Source organism: Euleptes europaea, chromosome 1 (genome assembly GCF_029931775.1).
Source record: "Euleptes europaea isolate rEulEur1 chromosome 1, rEulEur1.hap1, whole genome shotgun sequence".
Taxonomy (NCBI): Eukaryota; Metazoa; Chordata; class Lepidosauria; order Squamata; family Sphaerodactylidae; genus Euleptes; species Euleptes europaea.
In genome coordinates this window covers 117,089,961-117,113,333 of record NC_079312.1, presented here as the reverse complement: position 1 = coordinate 117,113,333, position 23,373 = coordinate 117,089,961, and the positions used below count along the sequence as shown (strand labels likewise).

Sequence of the window (23,373 nt, the reverse complement as noted above, 5' to 3'; positions counted from 1 at the left end):
TTGGACGTCTGAATCCGTGCCGACACTTCCGCCTGCAGGCTGGGAGGATTTGGCGTAATGACGCCGACAGTGACCTTCGGGCTCGGCAACGGCAAAGGCATATTGCTGTACAGTTGCGTCAGGAACTGCGTGCGGAACCGCCGGTCATCTTGGGATCCACCTCGAATTATAACAGAGGGATATACCAGGGAATCACGAGGAGGCGAGTCCTCATGAACAATCGTTGGAGTCAGTTGACTAAAGGATCCGTCGACGACCACCGACGAATGGCGCCGAGGTGATGACGACCCCGATCAGCACCAAGGAGACTTCAAGGAAGACCGACGTCGAGGTGCTCTGCGCCGAGAGAAGTTCGACGTCCGAAGGCATCAAGGCTCTGACTGATGGAGTTAGATGGCGCTCTGCGCCGAGGGAAGTTCAACGCCCGAAGGCATCGAGGCCCTCTCTGCCGTGGAGGTGGAAGGTGCTCCGCGCCGAGGGGAGTTCGACGGCCGAAGGCATCGAGGCCCTCACTGCCGAGGAGGTCGAAGGCGCTCTGCGCCGAGGAAAGTTCGGCGTCTGATGGCGTTGAGGCGACTTCAACGGAGGTTGGGACGACGGTCTGAAGGAGCCGGGGCAAAGGACTTGGCTGGTAGAATGATCGACTTGGACGTCTTGATGACCGAAGGGAGGATTTAGTATGCTTAGACGTACCTCCAGCAACCAGTCGAGCAGTTTCAGACGATCAATACGAGCCTTCATTGCTCTGAGGGTGGAGCAAAAGTGCCGTTCCCTCAGGCAAAGGAGGCAAACCTTGTGGCAATAAGTGTTTGCATTTTGGTGCGACAAGAACGACGTTGATTGAAAAACGGAGCCTTCTCGACTCCAATCAGTAATAGCAGTAGAAGAGAAGCTATAGACACATTCTCTCTCCGTGGCGGCAGAAAGAGAACTGGAGGGGAGAGTGCTCCCTCCCCCTGGGTCATGTGACCGCTGGGCGGGAAGGCTGCATGCCCCGAGGGGAGGGGGAGCACTCTCACTTTCGATTTTGCTAGAAGCTGACAAATCTTATCCATGGCTGGCCTGCGCCTGCACAGTCCCAATGTGGGACTGCATAGAAGCCACGCAGATGAACAGAATTTAAAAAGCAAGCCTCTTTAGAGCCTACGGCATGAAGAACAGTACAGTTTAATTGTACATAGTTATGAGGAATCAATAGCCTACAAAATTGCTTACTAAACAATTTGCTTTAAGCATTGGAACATATGTTGATTCTCAAAGACAATACAGAATTAAAAAGTGTCTCCTATGCTTCCCAAGACAATGCATTCTCCTGGACTGAATAGAGATGTGGGATTCCTGTCTCATCACCAATGCTCATTTCTCCACGCCTGCTACCCCTCTGCATAGCACACCTAATCCAATCATGCCTGCTAATGTCATGTACTTGCTTTTGACATTTACATTGCCATTGTGTGTCTAATTCACTCTTCTCTACTTAAGGATAAATGGAATCCCATTCTAGCTGTATCCATAGAAGTAGCTCATACACGGCCAGAATTTTTGTTAGTCCAATGTTAGGTGCTACTGGACTTTTGCTCTTTTCTACTGCTGGTGACAGACTAACACGGCTACCCATCGTGATCTTTCTCTGACTTTATAATACTTCAGAACCATTTGACTATTTTGTCCCCTAGGAAAAAGCATCCTGAAAATAGAAAATGAGCAGGAGAAAGATTCTAGTTGAGACCTTCCAGCTGCTGCTGCGGTTTTCTATTTGCAGGGAGTTACCTTGACAAATGTAATCCTCCACTTGTCTGAAGTGGTTCAGCCAGTTCTATCATTTCAAGATTTTGCCACCTATTTCTGCTGCCACCTATATAGGCCAAACATCAGACACAGTCTTGACCAATCAGCTGGTGAGTTCTTGAAGGAGATTCTACCCACAAAGACAGAAGTCCTGTTCACAAGTTACAGTGAATGCATGTACAATCCCTGTACAGTGTACACTTGATTTTTTTGCGTGCATTGAATAATTTTCATCTTACACTCAGCACATGTACAGCTGAATGTGTGATTTAAACCCCACATTTATCCAGGTACTCCTCCCCAGTTTTCAGTGCATTTTGGCTCTTTCTTACAAACAGATGCATACACATACATGTAGGATGTACACGCATCCACTGCAACATGGGAACAGGGCCATGGTGTCAGCTGTTTCTGCCTGAGGGGTATACTATTTAGTCATCCAAGCCTGCTCAATATTGCAACAATACCCGATTTACTTGATTTATTGAAAAAGCTACATTTTAGACTTGAATAAGGGCTGAATCTCCTGTGGGTTTGATATTTATGCTTTTAATCAGAGCCTTATACACCAATATTGCTATTGTTCCCTAATACCACTATCCACAACCATTTATAATCATTAAATCTTTTGATTAAGTGAGAATAAGAGAATCTTCACAAAAAATAAAACTACCAAGGAACACTGGACACTAGATAACCGTGGGTAAAAAAAGGCTTAACGCTGCAATAAACAAGCAAGTGTCTATGATGACGCAATAACTCTGCTTAGCCATGTTTTGGAGGGGTGTGTTATAAAGGTTTGACATGCTCGTCAGCAGCAGGAGAAAACCTCATGGAAGCAAGCACCTTTTAAAAACATTTCAGCTATTGCCATCACAGAACTTACAACGGATCTTTTATAAGCCCCTCCAAGTAAAAAAAAAAATAGCAAGCTTAGGAACGTGATCAAACGTCCTTTAAAGGTAAAATGTAACTGATGCCTGATTTCCCCTATGAAAAGTTCTTATGCCAAAACAATAAACTTTTTCTGTCAAATTTCCACTACATTCCCATTATGCAATGCAATTCTCACTAGACCATTCATGAGTAATGCCATTTTGGGTTTCTGTACAGATTCTGCATTTGGAGTACAAGCTGGCCGCCTCAATCCCTCAAGTCATTTGGGAAGGCAGCAGAGACGGTCAATTGGTACCAACCAGCCACAGATTCCTCTAGGTACTGGCATTTGTTAACAGTGTCATCAACATACACTGAAACCTAGAGGTTCTGGCTGAGGCTGGTAACACCTTAAGGTATTAGTGGACCTTTGGGATAAAACTGAAGACTGCAGACTCTAGGAGTCTCAACCCAAATTCAGACAAATCCAAAACATGTGGCTGGAATTTTGCCTTATACAGAATTCATTACCAAAACTACATATGCCATCCCTTATGAAGCATGTTATGTACAGTATTTATTTTGCCAAGTGTACAAAAGCTGGAAAACCAATCTAATATTTATTCCATTCAAGATTTTCTGGAAAAGCTGGATAATCCATCTGTAAACAATGCTTTGGATATCTGATACCCTCTTTTGGGGTTGGATTAGAATGCTTCCTAGACTCCTACCGCTGTGATTCTGTGCTACAGGTGTTTTTCCTGAAAGAATCATCTAGCTGTTAAAAGTTAAACCAGAACTTTCAGGCCCTGGGACATTATCAAATGTCAGCCATTAGACAACTAACAGGGCAATCCTATGCAGAACTGCTCCAGTATAAGCCCTTTGAAATAAGCAGGCTTGGACTGGAGTAGCTTTACATAGGATTGTCCTGTAAAATGACGAACAACAAACAAGTACTGGTAGAGCAAAATACCTTTTGCTTTCCTTCAAATACCAGTACTATTCTTATAAGCCTGCCTGGAGTTTCCAGTGACTCAGTCTGCTTCAATGGCAGTACAGTTCTAAGCAGAGCTACACTAAATAAATCCACTTAAGTCAATAGGCTTGGTGGTAGACAGAGCCGGTAAGTCACAACTGACTTATGGTGACCCCGTAGGGTTTTCAAGGCAAGAGATGTTCAGAGGTAGTTTGCCATTGCCTGCCTCCATGTGGGCTGAGAGAGTTCTGATAGAACTGTGACTGGCCCGAGGTCACCCAGCAGGCTTCACACGGAGAAATGGGGAATCAAACCCAGTTATTCAGATTAGAGTCTAGCGCTCTTAAACACTACACCACACTGGCTTAGAAGGCCATAACTCTCCTTAGGATTGCATCGTAAATAAGTTATAACCACTTTAACGACCCTCATCAAGAATGGATTGCAAGAATGGATGCTACAAGACATCCCTTTTAGTTTGGTGTTTAAGAAAATAACAGGCATAAACTATTTACTAATTGAAATGGCAGTATGGAGTTTGTTTCTGCTAGAATGGTTTCAATTCTTAAAACTTGACACACAGAGAGAGAGAGGCAGGTGACTTACACTGGGATGAGCTAGAATGTATGAGGATGCTACTCATGAAATCACCAACAGTTCTTGTTTTCCTTGAAGAGGAAGCCTATTTTTCCTCTCTCTCTTTTTTTTGATACACAAGTGATTTTCTGTACAACAATAACTTCTAATGAGGAGATATAAAACTTCTTAAAGGACAACTAAAAGGATTTTTGTTTTGTTTTTGTAACAGGCATTAGACACAATAAACAAAAATTATACCCAAATATTTATTATGAATTTTCAATATGTATAGGCCACTTTTCCTGTCAGAAAGGACTCTCACAGGCAACCTGCATAAAATGCCATGCACAACATTTTAAAATTTTATGAAGTATAAACGGTTGAAAACAACAGTCCAAAAATCAACACCATAAACTACTATATCTGCAGTAGCTGCAATTGTGGTTTAAAGAAATGATGGGTGAGAGTTCCTCTTCCCAAAAGATTCAGACTTACATGGCTTTTGGTGGGTGGAAGGCAGCCATTTCCTGAGAGTTTATGATAAAGTACTAAGGTGACTGCTGCTGAAAGTTAAAAGAGAAAGTGCCAAAGCAGGACTACAGCTGAACATCAAGAAGACAAAAGTAATGACTACAGGAGAATTACACAACTTTAAGGTTGACAATGAGGAAATTGAAATTGTTCAAGACTTCCTATTCCTTGGCTCCATCATCAACCAAAAGGGAGACTTCAGCCAAGAAATCAGAAGGAGATTGAGACTGGGAAGGGCGGCCATGAAGAAGCTAGAAAAGATTCTTAAGTGTAAGGATGTGTCACTGGCAACCAAGATCAAGATAATTCATGTCATAGTATTCCCTATTACTATGTATGGGTGGGAAAGCTGGACAATGAAGAAAACCGATAGGAAGAAAGTAGATTCCTTTGAAATGTGGTGTTGGAGGAGAATGTTATGGATACCGTGGATTGCCAAAACAAAACAAAAAAATCAGTGGATTATAGATCAAATCAAGCCTGAACTGACCCTAGAAGCTAAAATGACTAAACTGAGGCTATCGTATTTTGGTCACATTATGAGAAGACAATTGAAAAGACAGTCATGCTAGGAAAAGTTGAGGGCAGCAGGAAAAGAGGAAGACCCAACAAGAGATGGATTTATTGAGATGACTCAATAAAGGAAGCCACAGCCCTCAATTTGCAAGATCTGAGCAAGGCTGTCAAAGACAGGACATTTTGGAGGACATTGATTCATACGGTCGCCGTGAGTTGGAAGCAACTTGACAGCACTTAACACACACACTGAGGAGCCTCCAAGAGATTTGGGGATTTTCAAGTCATAACCTGCCCCCTTTTGGTTCCCGTATAAAATCTGCATAGCTATCCTTTATGTAATAGACAGACATGCTGCAATGGGAGCAGTGACGGTGGTAGAGCAGGATGGCAGGCTTTCAGACAACACAGAGCTCTCTTTTAAAGAGAAATGAGGCACAGTTAATGCAGTCACTTTAGCGGGGTTGAAAACATCCTGATGAGAACAAATCAGGTTGTGCCGAGCAATGAAAACAGCTAACGCATTTCTTTTCCTTAAGCAAAATTTCTTTCCCTGAATGTAATTTAAACTGACAAAATGTATGCCGATCAGGCAGTTACGATGAATGGTTACAGTGTTGTTCCCCCCCATCCATTTGATACAATTTATGGACGACGACAAGTTTCACAGCACTTTAGAGACTAACAAATGTATTGTGGCATAAGCTATTGTTTTGGCTGCAGCAGATTAATACAGCCATCTCTTGGGGATTTATGGGTGGTTATCAAAAAGTTGATGCCTGAAAGACGGGGCAGAGATGTTATTGATGGTGGAGGAAAAGAGGCAGGCTGGAACACCATGAGTGAGTCTGCATCATCAGTATCCCGTAGATGGCAATCAATGCTGAAAGTGGCCAAGGTTAAATGGACATCACTGATGGCATCTGTTCTCATTAAGTGGAGAGTCGGGGAGGGGGGATTGCACTGGAGAATTAAGAATGATTCATTCTCAGTCAGGAATACGAGTGTGTAAGAACAAGACATTTAAGCGCTTGTTCAATGACTCATTTTGTATTTCAGTTCTGATCACAACTTCAGTTATTCATTTTACTGGAAGAGGCACGGATCAGCCAGCTTGTGGACAAAACTCACCGGACAGCATATGTCATACGGTCAGGTCGTATGGCTCTCATCATACACAGCTTCTGCAAAGCTGACTTGTTCTTCCATTCCTGTGGAAATTTTTCCTTTTCGGGACATTCAGACTCCACATACTTCTTCCATCGTTTGGCAGAACCCTCAATGTCCCGATCCAAGTTGCGAAATTGTTCCATGGATGACAGAGCCTGAAAAAGAAAGTGGCTATTATTTAGAAACAACCTGGCTTAAGAGCTCTTAGGGCAACTAGGTGCTGGAAAACTGACAGCAACAAGTCTGGAATTTCATATCCAGCAACATCTTTTCATGCCTAGTTTTTTTCTAATCTGGAGAACCGGGTTTGATTCCCCACTCCTACACATGAAGCCAGCTCTGTGACCTTGGGCTAGTCACAGTTCTCTCTGAACTCTCTCATCCCCACCTACCTCACAAGGTGTCTGTTGTGGGGAGAGGAAGGGAAGGCGATTGTAAGCCAGTTTGATTCTCCTTAAAAGGTAGAGAAAATCAGCATATAAAAACCAACTCTTCTTCTTAAAAGGAGGAGGGGTTACTCTAACTATACTCCAATATTTGCTAACTTCTTCCTCTGCCCCCCCTGCATCTCTTTTCCACTTTCGTGTGTCTATGAGCTACAGCCCTGAGAAATACTAAATACCAAATCTTGAAACTTGATGACATCTAATCAGCATTGGACAGCTTATCATCTTCAGATCCATCCAAGCTTATAGCTTCTACTTCCCAGAGTGCTCTCAGACCACTTCAGTGGAAGATATGAAACATATTAGTCTGTAGTCAAAGGGCGAAAACGCATGGTCACTTTATCTTCCTTTAATCCTTGTTTCAGCCAGGATTCAGCCAGGATCGAACACATGCGTTTCGCCTAATGTGCGTTTGATCCTGGCTAAAACAGGTATTAAAGGAGGATAAAGTGACCATGCGTTTTTGCCCAAAGTCTTCTAGAATCCTGGCTAAATTGAAAGAATGGATCCACTACTGCAGTGGTCTTCAGTCTGAAGGTCAAGGACCATCAGCTGGGTCATGAAGACACTTCAGCTGGGTACTGAGCAGGCCTTTTTGGGCTACTTTATTTGGATGTGTACAGAACAAGGGTACAGAACAAAGATCTGCACTGGCTGCCCATTTCTTTCCGGGCACAATTCAAAGTGCTGGTTCTTACCTTTAAAGCCCTGAACAGCTTGGGGCCAGTATTCTTGAAGGACAGCCTTTTCCAAGATTGTCCAGTCCTCCAGTTAAGATCTTCTTCACAAGCCCTGCTTCCTCCCATACTGTCCAGCCTGCCTCTCAAGTCCTGATCTCTGTGCCCCCTGCCTCCAGAGGGGAGGCAGGTAGGGACCAGAGACAGGGTGTTTTTAGTAGTCGAATGGCCTTCTTCTTGAGGATCAGCAGCACCAATGTTTCTTTCTTTTAGGTGTCAGGCCAAACTTTTCTGTTCACCCAGGCTTTTAATTGAAAGGTTGCCCTTTTGATACTATTTCAGCCTGGAAACTGTTGAGGAGGAGGAGGAGAGTTGGTTTTATATGCCGACTTTCTCTACCTTTTAAGGAGAATCAAATCGGCTTACTCCTTTCTTTCCTCTCCCCACAACAGACACCTTGTGAGGTAGGTGTGGCTGAGAGAGTTCAGAGAGACCTGTGACTAGCTCAAGGTCAACCAGCTGGCTTCATGTGAAGGAGTGGGGAAACCAGCCCGGTTCACCAGATTACAGTCTACGCTCATGTGGAGGAGTGGGGAATCAAATCCAGTTCTCCAGATTAGAGTCCACCACTCTTAACCACTACATCATGCTGGCTCTCCACCACCAAGCTGTGTATGGTCTTTTTTATCTATCTTTTTATGCCAGTTTGGGTCTTTTAATGCTAGATTTTAATTAATATCTTTTAATGATTTGTTTTTATTGTTTTCATTTTGTAAGCCACTTTGGGCAGGTTTCTGGAAAGGCAGCAAAAAATGTTCTAAATAAAAAAATAACATGTTTTATCCACATCATTCTGTTAGTGGATGTTCAGATCAACTGTACGGGCTTATGTATGCTGCTTTTGGATCCATGTTTTCTGTACAAATGTGTCTGGAGAAATAACTGCTGATTATATGCTCATCAGCTTAAATATCCAATACTTCAAAGCTAGGTGGTTATAAATTGCAATCAGTCTGGAAAAATATCCAGCATTTTTAACTTAGTGTTTAGAAGTTGCAGTCTGTCTCAGCATTCAAGTATCTTAAGACTACAGTGGAAGGAATTGAGTGAAAAGCCTATCTGATCTCCCCTCATAGTGTTCCTGTGGTGTTTCCTTGCAATTCCTCATCCAACCAATATCTAGATATGCATAAGGACATACGGGAATATGGAATGCCAACCCAGCAAGATGCATCCAGAGAGTTCAAGCCAGTAAGGATCTATGGGTTCAAGATTTAAATAAGTATTTCCAGGGAAGTTTTAAGTTGGTAACTGGAAGGATCAGCATAAAAAATGAATTATTCGCCATGTTCTTTCAGACTACCTTTTGCTTTGTATTATTCATTTGATAGAGGTGGCTTCTTGTTTGGTTTCATTAACTGAATTATTCAGCTCATGAGCACAAGTCTAATGAAGGTAAAAATAAGCCATGATGGGTATGTAAAACTTCAATCAGTATGTCATGCAAGATCTACATTTTAATCACCCTTATTACTTTTATAGAATTTGACAAGCTCACTAAGTTTCCCCCCGCCAATCATTCCCTAGCTTATTCTCCAACTATGTCATTTTTTATATTCAAAAGGTAGGCTGTCTAGAGCATCATTAATTTATATGATGCTTCAAAGATATGGGCAGCCCCCCATTCTAGATCGCCAGAGCTGTAGTCTACCAACTGGTAAGTCTTACTCTGCAAAGCTAACTCAAGAAAGCTCTTACTGAATTCTGGAAAGGTTCCCAAGGGCTGCTGTCTCAAAGAGACCTGTCATCTGTAAAGCTTTTCAATTGACAAGGACTGTTCGTTTTACAGGAACAAAAGACGTATTTAGACAAACACTCATCTTCCCTCACTCTCTCTAGCTGAAACCAATCGCTCCACTAATAAGTAATCAGTGATTGGTTGGTTGTGGTCCTAAATGAAAATAGCAACCTTCCACTTGCTCACTATCATACTATGCACCCACTTGGAAGGACATTCAAGAAGAAAATCTACACTTAAGTAAATATTGGCCCCAATCCATCGACTTTCTTTCTATGGGAGCAGAAAAACTACCATTTTCAATGTGAGATATTGGACAATGAAAGTAAAACTAACAAAATGTACAGAAATAGCCACAAAGATTCTCAAGGAAAGTAGCTTACTGCTATGATGGGAGTAAAGGTTGCAACAACACCAGAACAGGAGTTTGTGACTTTTTATGATAAAACTTAAAGTTCAGTTTATGCAACCCTTGAGGAAGCAGCCCCAGTCTGGAAATATGAGTGGGAAAAGGAGAGGCCCCTGAGATTCAGAAAGCCAAGGAGGAAGGGCAAAATTAGAGGATGGGGCAGAAAAAGGCAGTGGACTAAAAAACAGTAACTACGGAGAACAGCAGGTGGAGGAAATAGATGTCTGAGGAATGGAAAGGTAGGAATTGAGGGGCTAAACAAGAAAGGAAATTGTGGGAAAGCCTGATAGAGCCTAAGCACCCATATATAGTTGATAAAAAAGCAGCACAGCAGTGCAAAAAAAAGAATTCAGGGTAGACATTATAGTATTATGGATATGGGTTTTCAAAACCAAAGATTCAACTACTGAATACTCCTGAGACCTCTTGAACCACGTCTTATTATGGAGAAGACTGTCTCAGCTGTGGGAAAATTTTTAATTAGTCACACAGAAGAAACAGCATGGGCCCTTGTTCCAAACTGATCAGAAATACCAGAAATGTTTAACTTTCAAAAAATTCTACGTTCTTTTGTTTCCTGACCTCCAACTATTCTCCTCACAAGTTCCCGTTTTTCTTTGATGGAGCAATGTGTGGAGAGATTTCCATGAAGATGAAACCCAGACAAACAGTTTTAAAAGTAAACTGTGGCCCTCTCCTATCAGACCATCTTGATCAAAAGACTGTGTCAGCATTAGTGGAATTCAATGCACACTGCATATCTGCGACAGATTGTGTCAAGATCAATCTTGATCAAGAACGGAAACTTTATGGAGCTACAAAGTACACAGGATAACAGAAAAAAAGGGTCTTCTGCTCTTTTGTCAAGGAAATGCTTGTTTTTCCTGAATGCAAAAGACATGAATTCCTTCTTTATCCCTTAGCCACACGTACAATCTTATCATCTGCATTCTGTAAAATTATAAATACAGCATTAATATGCAGCTTTGTCTCTGCAGCCGTTCCATCCCTTGAAAGCTGAATCCACTACTTAGAGCTCATTATACAACACCACATTTATTAAACAATGCCTTTTCAGTTGCTTTTTCATATCTACAGAATGAAAATTCTTCCTCTTCAGAAAGAGAAGATGGAGGGTGATTGGGATGCTGGGGGAGGGTGGAGGGGAATAATCCAAAGTAGCCAGGTGTATTCTCAACTTATAGTAAAAAGCTCCTCTCATGCTATATGAGGTCTTTACAATCAGCAAAGAAAACTTCACAGAAAGAAGCCAGAGTTGAAAAGTCGCAATTGGCATTTCAAAAATAAGGTAAGGGTCAATTTATTTTAAATGTAATCAATAATTCAACTGCCTTTTAACCAATGAATCTAGTAAAAAAACATTTTGGCTATTTATGCTTGGTAATTACCAGCACATTCCAGGTTGAAGTGCCCCGCATATTTTTGTTGAGTTTTTCAACTTCAGGAAGTGACGGCGAAGCTGGCGCATACCTGCTTCACATTTCTTAAGAGCCCCTTTAAAGCAACCTTTTGTGTTTGCTCCGCCCTCGCCTCGAAGAATCCCCTCAAGGAAGCCTGCAAAATCACAGCCGTTAGCTATGCAAACGGCAATTGCTAATGGCTATGGAAACGAAGGAACTAAGGAGCAGGCAAATGTGTGGGGGGGGTGGATTTCTCCTTTTGCATTGGGACCGTGAATAGGCATTTTAAAGATTGCATTTAAAAAAAGAGCTTTGAGCGAGCATCAAAATTGACCCTGCATACATGGCCTTTAACTCTGTGGTAGAGCATCGGCTTATAATAGAAAAGGACTCAGGTGCAATCCCTGGCATCTCCAATTAAAAGGATCAGGTAGTAGGTGATGCGAAGGACTCCGGAGAGCCACTACCAGTTAAACAATACTTGGTAGAAGGCAGCTTCATGTGTTAACATGAAGTGTTAACAACACTGTTAACAATAACCACAATGGTCTTATTTATATAGAGCATTTCAAATACACAAAGCACTTTGCTCACATTCTGTCAGTAACCCTTAAAACAACCCTCAAAGGTAGGGCAGTAGTTTTATCTTCACGTTACCGAAGCCCTGCTGTGCTTCCATCTGATAATGTCATGGGGTGGGGCCTAATGTAGCCCACTACTCCAGACAAGGACCAACCTGGCCCATGTTAACTGTCTGAGTTGCGCACTGAGTTGCGCACTGGCTAACATTGCCTGCCCTGCACTGAGTCATGCAAATAAGTGTCCATTCTAAAACATATTCGCCTTACATTGCAGGATAAATTGGAATGTGGGGAGTATTAGTAGGTATTCTCAGACTCCCATCACTACACCTATTATTTATTCAGAGAAAGATTGGTGCCTGAAAGCTCCAGAGAGCCCTCAGTGATGAGGCTGATTTAGCTGTTTGCCCTTTAATTTCAACAACAACTAACAAACCTGCCCGGAGCACTATTTTTTGTTTGTTTTTCTTTCATTAGTGGGTGAATTTATTGCTTAAGAGAGATTCTTGCTGGGAGAATTGTATATAAAGCTCCTGGCCATACATTGCAGACATCAAGTTGTTGGTTGTTGTTGCGGCTGTTTAATAAAAACTAAATTGAGATTCCCTTCATGGTCCAGGGTAAGAGAGGCACAAGAATGTGAATGAAGGAAGGTACTCAGGGGAGAAATGCCACTGTAGTTTGCACATTTGCAACAAGCTAGAATCTAAGCAAGAACAGAAAACAAACATTTCTTACGGATGCTACAAAAAGGGGGCTATAAAGGAACGCCCTTAAACAAAGGAACACCACAGCCACACCTTATAAAATGCAACCCGGTAACAAGACCTCACAAGGTCTTAGGGATCTAATCAGCTGAGCGGAAGCTCTTTTTACCATACTATGCCTAGAACATAGTTATATGGTAAAATGTATAGAAAAGAGCAAGAGTCCAGTATGTAGCACCTTAAAGGCTAAAAATAAATTCTGGCAGGGTATGAGCTTTCATGTGCTACAGCTCACTTCTTCAGATATCTGAAGATATTCAGATATTCTTCAGGTATCTGAAGAAGTGAGCTGGGGCTCATGAAAGCTCATACCCTGCCAGAATTTATTTTTAGCCTTTAAGGTGCTACTGGACTTTTGTTCTTTTCTACTGCTATTGACAGACTAACACGGCTACCCATCGTGGTAAAATGTGTGTGTGTGTGTAGCTTTATGTGCTCAAGCACTGAACTGATTTGTACTGCATAACTTATATTAAATATGTTTTTAACCTGCCTCAATAAGGGCTAAAAATAAAGGGCTAAATACCTAGAACAGTCTTTGCTGAACCAAAGATTAGTTATACTAGGTGTTGTTTGCTCTCAGTAGGCCTTTTTAAAGAAGGATGAATAGGGCTACTTCAGCCATTCGTCAAAACAGAACAACCTGAATCATCCAGCAGAGCATAGTGAATTCATCCAACCAGAATCACGGAGACATCAAAAATGTTTCCCCCAGAGCTCATAAAAAAATTCCCATAGAGAAAAGACTGGGGAAAGCCAAAGCTGAAAAAAGCCGAATTCTTATTCGGCTGATTCGATGATCAGCTATCCAGCTTTGGCTTTATTCCCAGTTTTAATATTCAGCTTTAATTAAACCAGAAAGAAGCTGAAAAAGCCTTTTCAGGTTTATTTTTGGTTTGGGTTTATCGATCTGCACAACCCTGATACACTCTCAACTTGCAAGTCATTTAGGCATAACTCTGGATTTAATGACTACTCCAACAGATTCGGAATATCATTGATGTATGGATTGAAGAGAGTCAGTCTGAGGGTGCTTCCCTATTTTACACCTCTTGTTTGACTGCCTTTGTCTCTAATTCATATCCTGCATTTGATGGACTGGAGCATCGATATGATGAGACCATTTCCCCACCCCCCACCAATTCCATTTTGTAACAATTTAAGGTTCAACCCCAAGTTGTCAGACCGAGTCAAACACTTTTCTGAAGCTGATGAAGCAGGAAAATATTTTTCTCCTTGTTTATTTTTCACATGTTCATGGGAGTCTGTATTGTAAATATGCGATCAGGGGCTCTTCTTTCAGGGAGGAAACCAATTCGGCCTTCATGGATCATTTTTGTGCTTCGTTAGGTTCTCTATTATCCTTTTGTGGTGGATACTGCAAAAGGGTTTGCTGATACTGCTGTTAAAGTGGGTATTTGTGTTGAGCTTCGGGGATCCAGTTTAACTTTATTGTTATAACTTAAAAGCTTATTTTGTTGATCTAACCACATCTATCTGAAACGTCCCATTTGGAAGATAATATTTGAAATGCTCCTAAATATTGTCGAAGGCTTTCACGGTCAGAGTTCATTGGTTCTTGTAGGTTATCCTACAGCCCGGATAACCTACAAGAACTCCTAAATATTTTTAGGATGATCTAAGTATTGTATGTTAACTTTCACAATACCATTCAAAGACAGAATTTCTTGGATCTAGTTTTTATAGGCTCTTACAAAAAAAACACCTTCCCACATAATAGAAGTCTCCAAAGAGGTTAAATCTTCTGTTTAAAGAGGCTCAATAATTTTCAACAGTATTTTCTGGTACTGATAGTTTCCTAGAGGAGGTTTCCCCTTAGGTCTGATTTCTAAACTTTAAATATAAATTTCTCAAAGTATCAGTCCAATTACATCTATTCTGCACTGCTAGTTTGTAAATGTGGTTACTACATTCATGTTTATCCCTGGTAACTAATGTTAACATAACTGGTAATACTATTAGTTTCTGCAACAAAGATAATAGAGAAGTCGAGCAAGGGAGTAGAAAGTGGGGGAAGGAGACAGAGTATAAGGGTCATGTTATGTCTGATTAGTGCTGGATTAACATCTGATTAACTTCTGGATTTCATATTTTCCAGGGAAGAACTGTTATGCTTCTTGATTTCAATACCCTTTGGTGCAAACAGAGCTGGGTTTGGGAAGGGGGGGGGAGGTCCTGTTATCACAGCCTAACTGAACCTAATTTACAGTGCTATCCTAAGTACAGTCCAAAACCTTTATTAGGCATTTGGTACATAATCTAAAATACTACACAGCCAGTTAACACAAATATACACATCAGAAAGCACACTAATAAATTATCATAAATTTAAAGATAAAGTTATCATTCACAACCATGATCATTCACAACCAACCCACAGATCTTCATAACTTGATGGGTAATATAGGAATTACAGTCAGATAAAAGGTATAAGACCAACCACTCATCTGGGTAACCCTGATATTTATGTAGGAGAGGGCTAATTATGAAATTCCTCAACTCAGTATAAAAGCTACAGTATAGCAAGGTATAAGATAAAAATTCAGGAACCCCGGCCCTACACAGACAATAACTCTCCTGAAGAAAAGTACTCAGCAATCTGCCATAAAGGATTGCTGAAGGCAGAATTTTGACCCTGGTAAGCATAAAAGCTCCACGGACTTGAGGAGACTTAAGATGGAATAAGTAGGGAGCAGGAGCCCCATAAACTGGCACTAAACCATTTGCAAGAGGGGAACATGTTCTATTTGCAAGAGAATGCAAAACTTGCCTCTCGATATCCAGCATCTCTATATCCCCTTCTGGCGCCACAATATAAAGACCTGTTTTTTCCCTAACATAAGGAGCGAATCAAGTGGAATGCCAACTGAATTAATTTTCTGACTTCAGTATACTTAGAAGGGTGCAACTCTGCTTAGGATAGAACTGAAAATGTGCATAACACCCCCTCCACTCCACTTTAAGACTATTATAAATGTAGACCTGCAGTGCCATTCTAAGCAGAATCACACCCTTCTCAGGCAATTGAAATCAGCTCGCTTAGAATGGTGTAACTCTACTAAAGATGGAACCATTGAGCTTTTCAGTCAGGCCCAGAAACATCTTTTTCTCCCACTAATGCATCTTTTGGCAAGTTATTTGTACCTGGGGCATTACTTAATATCCAACCTAAAGAAAAGCTCTGATTAATTTGAAAAGCTTGCTCATTACTTTCTCGTGTTTTAGTTGGTCTTCATAAAGGTATTGCTGTACTTGCTTGGGAATTTTCTTTAATAGAACAGCATGACTACCCTCAATATTAATCTGCTTTGAAGAATTCCAAATTTAGCTGACCTAGAAAAGGAGCCTACCATTGACGGAAGATCTGTCACCTAATGACAGGACTTTTCCAAATGGAACCCATTAGGTGACCCAACTAAGCTTCTTTGGACACTGTACCTAAAATTAATCTCCAGCTTTTTCCCAACTTTTGAACTGCATCAACACCACTGCATTCCAACTAGCACCAACAGCCATTCTGATTAAGGGCTGGCTTTTACTTCATTAAGTCAGCATGGTGCTTCCCACATTCCATCTGAAAACTGTTGCATTCTGCCTTCCCCATCTCTCTCTCACACACCCTACTTTGTTTTGTGGAGTGGGGTTTGGTTTTGCTTAACATTCATTCTGAAAAAATTGTGAGAAATTCAAAAGCCTGCTGATCACTTTATGATATTTTAATTGACCTGTTATTGCTTATGGATTTTTCAAAAAGGAACCAACATGGTTACTTGCAATTTTGTTTGTTATATGACTACATTACCATTTTTACTCTAAAGGAAAACAACTCTGAATGTAAGACAACCCCCATTGTATATCCAAAATGGTTTTTATTATTGGACATAACTGTAATTTCTATGCAAATTCAAGTTGACCCGCTCTTTTTTATGCCATATCTGGGGGGAAAACTACTGTTGCATTTTAATAAATACTGTACTTCACACTTTAACTGGTTACATGACACAATGAAAAATTCCCTAAAACATTTATAACCCAAACATTATATTGATGGGACTTCATGAAAACAACAAAAAAGCATTAGACAGTGCAACTCAATGGACAATGAAACTAATTTTACATTGAAACTGTTTTCACCATCTTGTTTTTTGAAGTCTGGCAAACTAGAAACATTTGGTCTAAGGCTGGGAAATACCAGCATCTGGAATCTGATAAATGTGTAAATAACTGGAAATAGCCTTAAAACAAGGAAACAGGTACCTTAACGCCACCCCATGACTGATTAGACAAAAACTCTACTGGACTGATGACTCCTGGTTGGGCAGGATATCGTAGCAGGAAATCAAGTTCCACCATGTTAATTTCTTTATTCATCAGCAGTATCTGCAATGACAAAGCCAGATGATGCTGTAGGAGATGGTGATAATTGTCTCTGTGTTGGAGAGCAGACTAAGGGTAACACTTGTGTCTCGAGCAAGTGAGACTTTCTAGAGCAGTGGTTCCCAAAGTGAGCAATACCATCCCCTGGGGGGCGGTGGGATTACCTGGGGGGCACTAAGAGGCAAGGGGGCAGCAGGGTGGCACTAGAGGAGGGCTCCTTCAACTGTGTTTTTGGATAGGATAGGGCGCGCTGGGGCTGAGTTTGTGGAACTAAGGGGGTGGTGGCCCGAAAAGTTTGGGAACCACGGTTCTGGAGTATTATCAGTGGCAGGGAGACGGTGCTAGAATGACAAACACTTTGCACCAATGGTTTCAATTTCAATTTCCAGATAATAGCAAGACATAGTTTATCTAGATTTCAGTAAGGCTTTTGATAAGGTTCCACATAGTATTCTAGTTGACAAATTGGGGAAATGTGGTATAGATCCTATTATTGTTAGGTGGATCCGCAACTGGTTGACAGATCGTACCCAAAGAGTGCTAGTTAATGGTTCCTCATCCACTTGGAGAGAAGTGACTAGTGGAGTTCCTCAGGGATCTGTGCTGAGCCCTGTGTTGTTCAACATCTTTATAAATGATTTCGATGAAAGAATAGAAGGGATGCTTATTAAATTTGCAGATGATACTAAATTGGGAGGGGTAGCAAATACGGTAGAAGACAGAGCCAAGATGCAGGATGATCTTGACAGGTTGGAAAAGTTGGCTAGAACTAATAAAATGCACTTCAACAAAGACAAATGTAAAGTTCTGAATTTAGGTAGGAAAAATCCAATGCATAATTATAGGATGGGAGAGACTTGTCTGAGCAGTAGTGTGTGTGAAAAGGATCTTGGGGTCTTAGTAGACCAAACGCTGAACATGAGTCAGCAGTGTGATGCGGTAGCTAAAAAGGCAAATGCAGTCTTGGGCTGCATCAACAGATGTATAGTGTGCAGATCACGCGAAGTGATGGTATCGCTTTACTCCGCTTTACTCCGCTCAACTAGAGTACTGTGTTCAGTTTTGGGCACCACAATTTTAAAAAGATGTAGACAAGCTGGAACGTGTCCAGAGGAGGGCAACAAAGATAGTGAGGGGTCTGGAGACCAAGTCCTATGAGGAAAGGTTGAAGGAGCTGGGTATGTTTAGCCTGAAGAGGAGAAGACTGAGAGGGGATATGATAATCATGTTCAAGTATTTGAGGGGCTGTCATATTGAGCATGGTGCCGAGTTGTTTTCTGTTGCCCAAGAAGGTCAGACCAGAACCAACGGGTTGAAATTAAATCAAAAGAGTTTCCGTCTAGACATTAGGAAGAATTTTCTAACAGTTAGAGCGGTTCCTCAGTGGAACAGGCTTCCTCGGGAGGTAATAAGCGCTCCTTCCCTGGAGGTTTTTAAGAAGAGGTTAGATGGCCATCTGTCAGCAATGCTGATTCTGTGACCTTAGGCAGATGATGAGAGAGAGGGCATCTTGGCCATCTTCTGGTCACTAGGTGTGCGGGGGAGGTAGTTGTGAATTTCCTGCATTGTGCAGGGGGTTGGACTTGATGACCCTGGTGGTCCCTTCCAACTCTATGATTCTAAGAGTCCAGTAGCCCCTTAAAGACTAACAAAATTTCAGGCAGGGTATGAGCTTTCGTGACCTGTGGCTCACGAAAGCTCATACCTTGCCTGAAATTTTGTTGGTCTTTAAGGGGCTACTGGACTCTTGCTCTTTCCTACTACTAGTGACAGTCTAATATGGCTACCCATCGTGATCAATTTACAAATAAAGAACACTTTGGGGAATGGTCTGCCTGAGGTGTAAAGCTGTATTATGCTGCCCTTCTTCACAGGGCATTTTTATGAACTACAATTGCTTTATCATCCTGCTTTTGTTTTATTGAAATGGATGGTATTAGTTTTTAATGCTGGTATTGTATTATAACTGGATGAAATTTATAAGCCACTTTCAGAGATGAGATATGTTCTGATCACATCCAAGTTAGATTACTGTAATGTGCTCTATGTCGGGATGGCTTTAAAAACAGTTTGGAAACTTCCGTTGGTCCTAAATGCGGCAGCCAGGCTACTGTCAAGTGTTGGTTACAGGGATTGTATCACCCCTATGCTGAAAGATCTGCATTGGTTATCCATCTGTTTCTGGTCACAATTCAAAGTGCTGGTTCTCATCTTTAAGGCCCTAAACAGCTTGGGGCCAGGGTATCTGAAGGACTGTCCCCTCCCATACTATCCAGCCCGCTAGTTAAGATCTGTCTCTGAGTCCCTGCTTTCAGAGGCAAGGTGAGCGGTGTCTAGAGACAGGGCATTATCTGCGGTGGCACCCTGCCTCTGGAAAACCCTCCCCGTTGAGGTTTGCCTCAAGACTTGCAGAGTTTGAGAAGGTGCAGAAAAGAGCAACCAAAATATCAGAGGACTAGAACAACTGCTGAAAGTTAAAAGAGAAAGTGCCAAAGCAGGACTACAGCTGAACATCAAGAAAACAAAAGTAATGACTACAGGAGAATTACACAACTTTAAGGTTGACAATGAGGAAATTGAAATTGTTCAAGACTTTCTATTCCTTGGCTCCACCATCAACCAAAAGGCAGACTGCAGCCAAGAAATCAGAAGGAGATTGGGACTGGGAAGGGCAGCCATGAAGGAGCTAGAAAATATTTTGAAGTGTAAGGATGAGTCACTGGCCACCAAGACTAGATTAATTCATACCATCGTATTCCCTATTACTATGTATGGGTGTGAAAGCTGGACAGTGAAGAAAGCTGATAGGAAGAAAATAGATTCCTTTGAAATGTGGTGTTGGAGGAGAGTGTTACGGATTCCGTGGAGTGCTAAAAAAACACATCAGTGGGTTATAGATCAAATTAAGCCTGAACTGACCCTAGAAGCTAAAACGACTAAACTGAGGCTATCGTATTTTGGTCATGTCATGAGACGACAAGAGTCACTGGAAAAGACAGTCATGCTAGGAAAAGATGAGGGCAGCAGGAAAAGAGGAAGACCCAACAAGAGATGGATTGACTCAATAAAGGAAGCCACAGCCTTCAATTTGCAAGATATGAGCAAGGCTGTCCAAGATAGGACATTTTAAAGGACTTTCATTCATAGGGTCGCCATGAGTCGGAAGCGACTTAACGGCACTTAACACACACACACACACACACACAGAACAACTGCCCTATGAGGAGTGGTTAAAATGCTTAGGGCTGTTTAGCTTGGAAAGAAGGCAGTTAAGGAAAGAAACGATAGAGGTCTATAAAATTATGCATGTTATGGACAGAGTGGACAGGGAGAAGCTTTTCTTCCTCTCTCATAATACTAGAACGAGGGGTCATCTGCTGAAGCTGGAGGGTGAGAGATTCAAAACATGTAAAAGGAAGTATTACTTCACACAACGCATAGTTAAATTGTGGAACTCCCTGCCCCAGGATGTGGTGATGGCTGCCAACTTGGAAGGCTTTAAGAGGGAGTGGACATGTTCATGGAGGAGAGGCCTATTCATGGCTACTAGTAAAAGTGGATCCCAGTCATGATGCGTACCTATTCTCTCTTGGATCAGAGGAGCATGCCCATTATCTTAGGTGCTATGGAACACAGGCAGGATAATGTTGTTGCAGTCGTCTTCTTTTGTGGGCTTCCTAGAGGCACCTGGTTGGCCACTGTGTGAACAGACTGCTGGACTTGATGGACCTTGGTCTGGTCCAGCATGACCTTTCTTATGTTCTTATGTTTTTTCTTTAAGGCACCAATTTGGGTTTTTAGTGTTTTACAGGATTTATGTATTTATTTATTCAAATTTATAGCCCGCCCTCATTTATCACTTTTTTCTGTTTCTGTTGCAGGACAGTTTTTATGCTGATTATGTCCCATGGCTTGTTTTTAATGGCTCACTTGTAATGGCTTGTTTTTACACTGTTTGTTTTTAATTGTAAGCCACCTTGAGCAGGTTGAAGAGGCAGCATAAAATATCCTCAATAGGTAAAAATATAAATATTCAAATAAATAAACAAAATGCTATATAATAAAGTTCTCAGTGATTGCACATCAGTTCTGCAGAACAGCAAGACAGACAACAACAATGTGACCATAATTTGTCCAAAGAGATAAGGAGCCTACAGGCCAATTGTCATTCAAAAGGTGAGACGTTCCTTCTCTGTGGGTGAGGAGTTCAGCAATGTAATGGGGAGAGTCCGGAGAGAAGCACAGCAGCTAGCAAGGGTTCTACCAGGTGGTCAGTTACTTTACCTGGAAAGTGACCTGTGCTGTGTAAGTCAGTTTGTCACATTCAAACAGCCCTCGGGTGGTGTACTGGAACACAGAGAAGGTAATGCTGTCAATAAGGTTGGCTACTCGTTCTTTGAGGTTTTCATTCATGGCAGCTCTTTCGACAGCTTTTTGGAAAACAACACTGAATGCCTATGAGAAAACAGAGAAGGGAGAGAGGAATGACTCTGGAGACACTGCAGTAGATCTCAGCTTGTTTCTTGGCTCTCCTGGTTGGTGCTGATCCCATCCTATGGTACGAAGAAAGCTTATGGGCAAAAAACATCAATAGCCACCAATGAAAATGAACAGTTTGCATGAAGTATCAACAATATCCCTCTTCATGGTTCATTGCTTTCTAAAGAAAAGGATTTATTCTGCTTCACTTAAAATAAACATTCATAGGAAATGAAGTAAGATTCAATAGATGCAGCTCATCTGCCTGAATAATATACAGTTGCTGAGACATTTTGCGTGGGTCATACTTTGCCAGAATTCCAGGTTTCTTCGTGTTTTTTTTAAGCTGTACAGTTTTAAGGGCACTGCAGACCATCCCTAGGCTATACAGGGAGGAAAGCAAGTTGAAGCCAGTTCCAGGTCTAGGCTATTACTTCTTGCTTTTCCTGCTATCCTCAGCAGTGCCAGCTGTCGTGACTCGCAGAAAGCAGAGATGCCACCACCATGTAGGCACCTACATAAAGTCTCCTGTCTGGAGCAGGAAGAAGAAGAAGAAGAAGAAGAGGAGGAGGAGGAGGAAGAGGAAGAAGAGGAGGAAGGAAGAGGAACAGTTGGTTTTTATATCAAACCAGCTTACAATCACCTTCTCTTCCTCTCCCCACAACTGACACCTTGTGAGGTAGGTGGGGCTGGCAGAGTTATGAGAAAACTGTGACTAGTCCAAGGTCACCCATCAGGCTTCATGTGTAGGAGTAGGGAAACAAGCCCAGTTCACCAGATTAGAGTCCGCTGCTCAAGTGGAGGAAAGTGGAATCAACCCTGGTTCTCCAGATTAGAGTCCACTGCTGTTAACCACTACACCACACTGGCTCTCAGATTTGGCTTGTTTCTGAGATTTGCTGCCCCTTGAGGTTTCCTAGGTCCTGGGCTCTTTGCCAGAATTTCACCACAAAGTTCTTCTCAGCATAGTGCTGCAGCGGTAAGAAAACCTATAGCTGTCGAAATTTTCACTTTGACTCAACTCTTAAAGCAACACTAGTCCTATGAGGATATGCAACCGTAAACCTTCTGGCCACAAACCTAGAGGGTCCAAAGCTACATTATATGTCTACTTCCCTCCCTCCCCACCAACTGATTGCAGTCCCTGCCATCACTGGCTCTACACTGGCTCTGTTCTAGTCCTTCCGCCTAGGGTTGCCAACCTCCAGGAACTAGCCGGAGATCTCCTGCTATTACAACTGATCCCCAGCTGATAGAGATGAGTTCCCCTGGAGAAAATGGCTACTTTGGCCATTGGACTCTATGGCATTGAAGTCCCTCTCCTCCCCAAACCCCGCCCTCCTCAGGCTCCGCCCCAAAAACCTCCCGCTGGTGGCAAAGAGGGACCTGGCAACCCTACTTCAGCCAGACTTACTTACCTCCTTGGGCCTCCACTTTTCAACTAACTGCCTATTCCTTCTCCCATTGTTTAGCTTTCCCTGTCCTCTCTCTTTCCTCCTCATTTTCATACCAACAGCATACAGCTTCTCCAGTCCTTAGGGCCTGAGAAGTGGCTCTAGAATATCCTCGTCCATTAGCTCTTTGTCAGCTCCCATTCCTCTGCCTTTTCCCTCAGATTTCCTTGGTCTCACTCCACTACTGTAGGAAAGGGCTGTAGGCCCTTTCCTACAGCCACGTTGCCTCTAGGCTTTTCTATCTCTTGGGGATCTCTTCCCACTTAGACTTATAGATCCTGCCCACACCATTTGACCTACTTGGGGTTTTCTCAGCAAAAACTGACCTTTCACTTCCCCTACAAAAGCTGGTATTGTTTATGTTGAAAAAAATGTATTGCTGGCAGGTTCAGTCCAGTGGTACATTCTATGCCATTTCATTAACCCAGCCATTTATTCCCAGAGACTTCACTCCTGCCCCACATGGTTTCAGATGTAATTTGAAAATGTGATGGCAAAAACTTA

General features: G+C 42.0%; 1 protein-coding gene across 1 annotated transcript in view; it reads right to left on the bottom strand.

The window, feature by feature from the left end:
• The window catches only part of DNAH9 (dynein axonemal heavy chain 9), a 206,270-nt gene that overhangs the window by 65,100 nt on the left and 117,797 nt on the right, over positions 1–23,373 (bottom strand). Inside the window, exons 20-22 of the mRNA XM_056866930.1 lie at positions 21,221–21,391; positions 16,817–16,939; positions 6,401–6,594 (exon numbers count right to left, since the gene is read on the bottom strand). Coding sequence (XP_056722908.1) covers positions 6,401–6,594; positions 16,817–16,939; positions 21,221–21,391 — 488 coding nt within the window. The remainder of the gene's footprint in view (positions 1–6,400; positions 6,595–16,816; positions 16,940–21,220; positions 21,392–23,373) is intronic.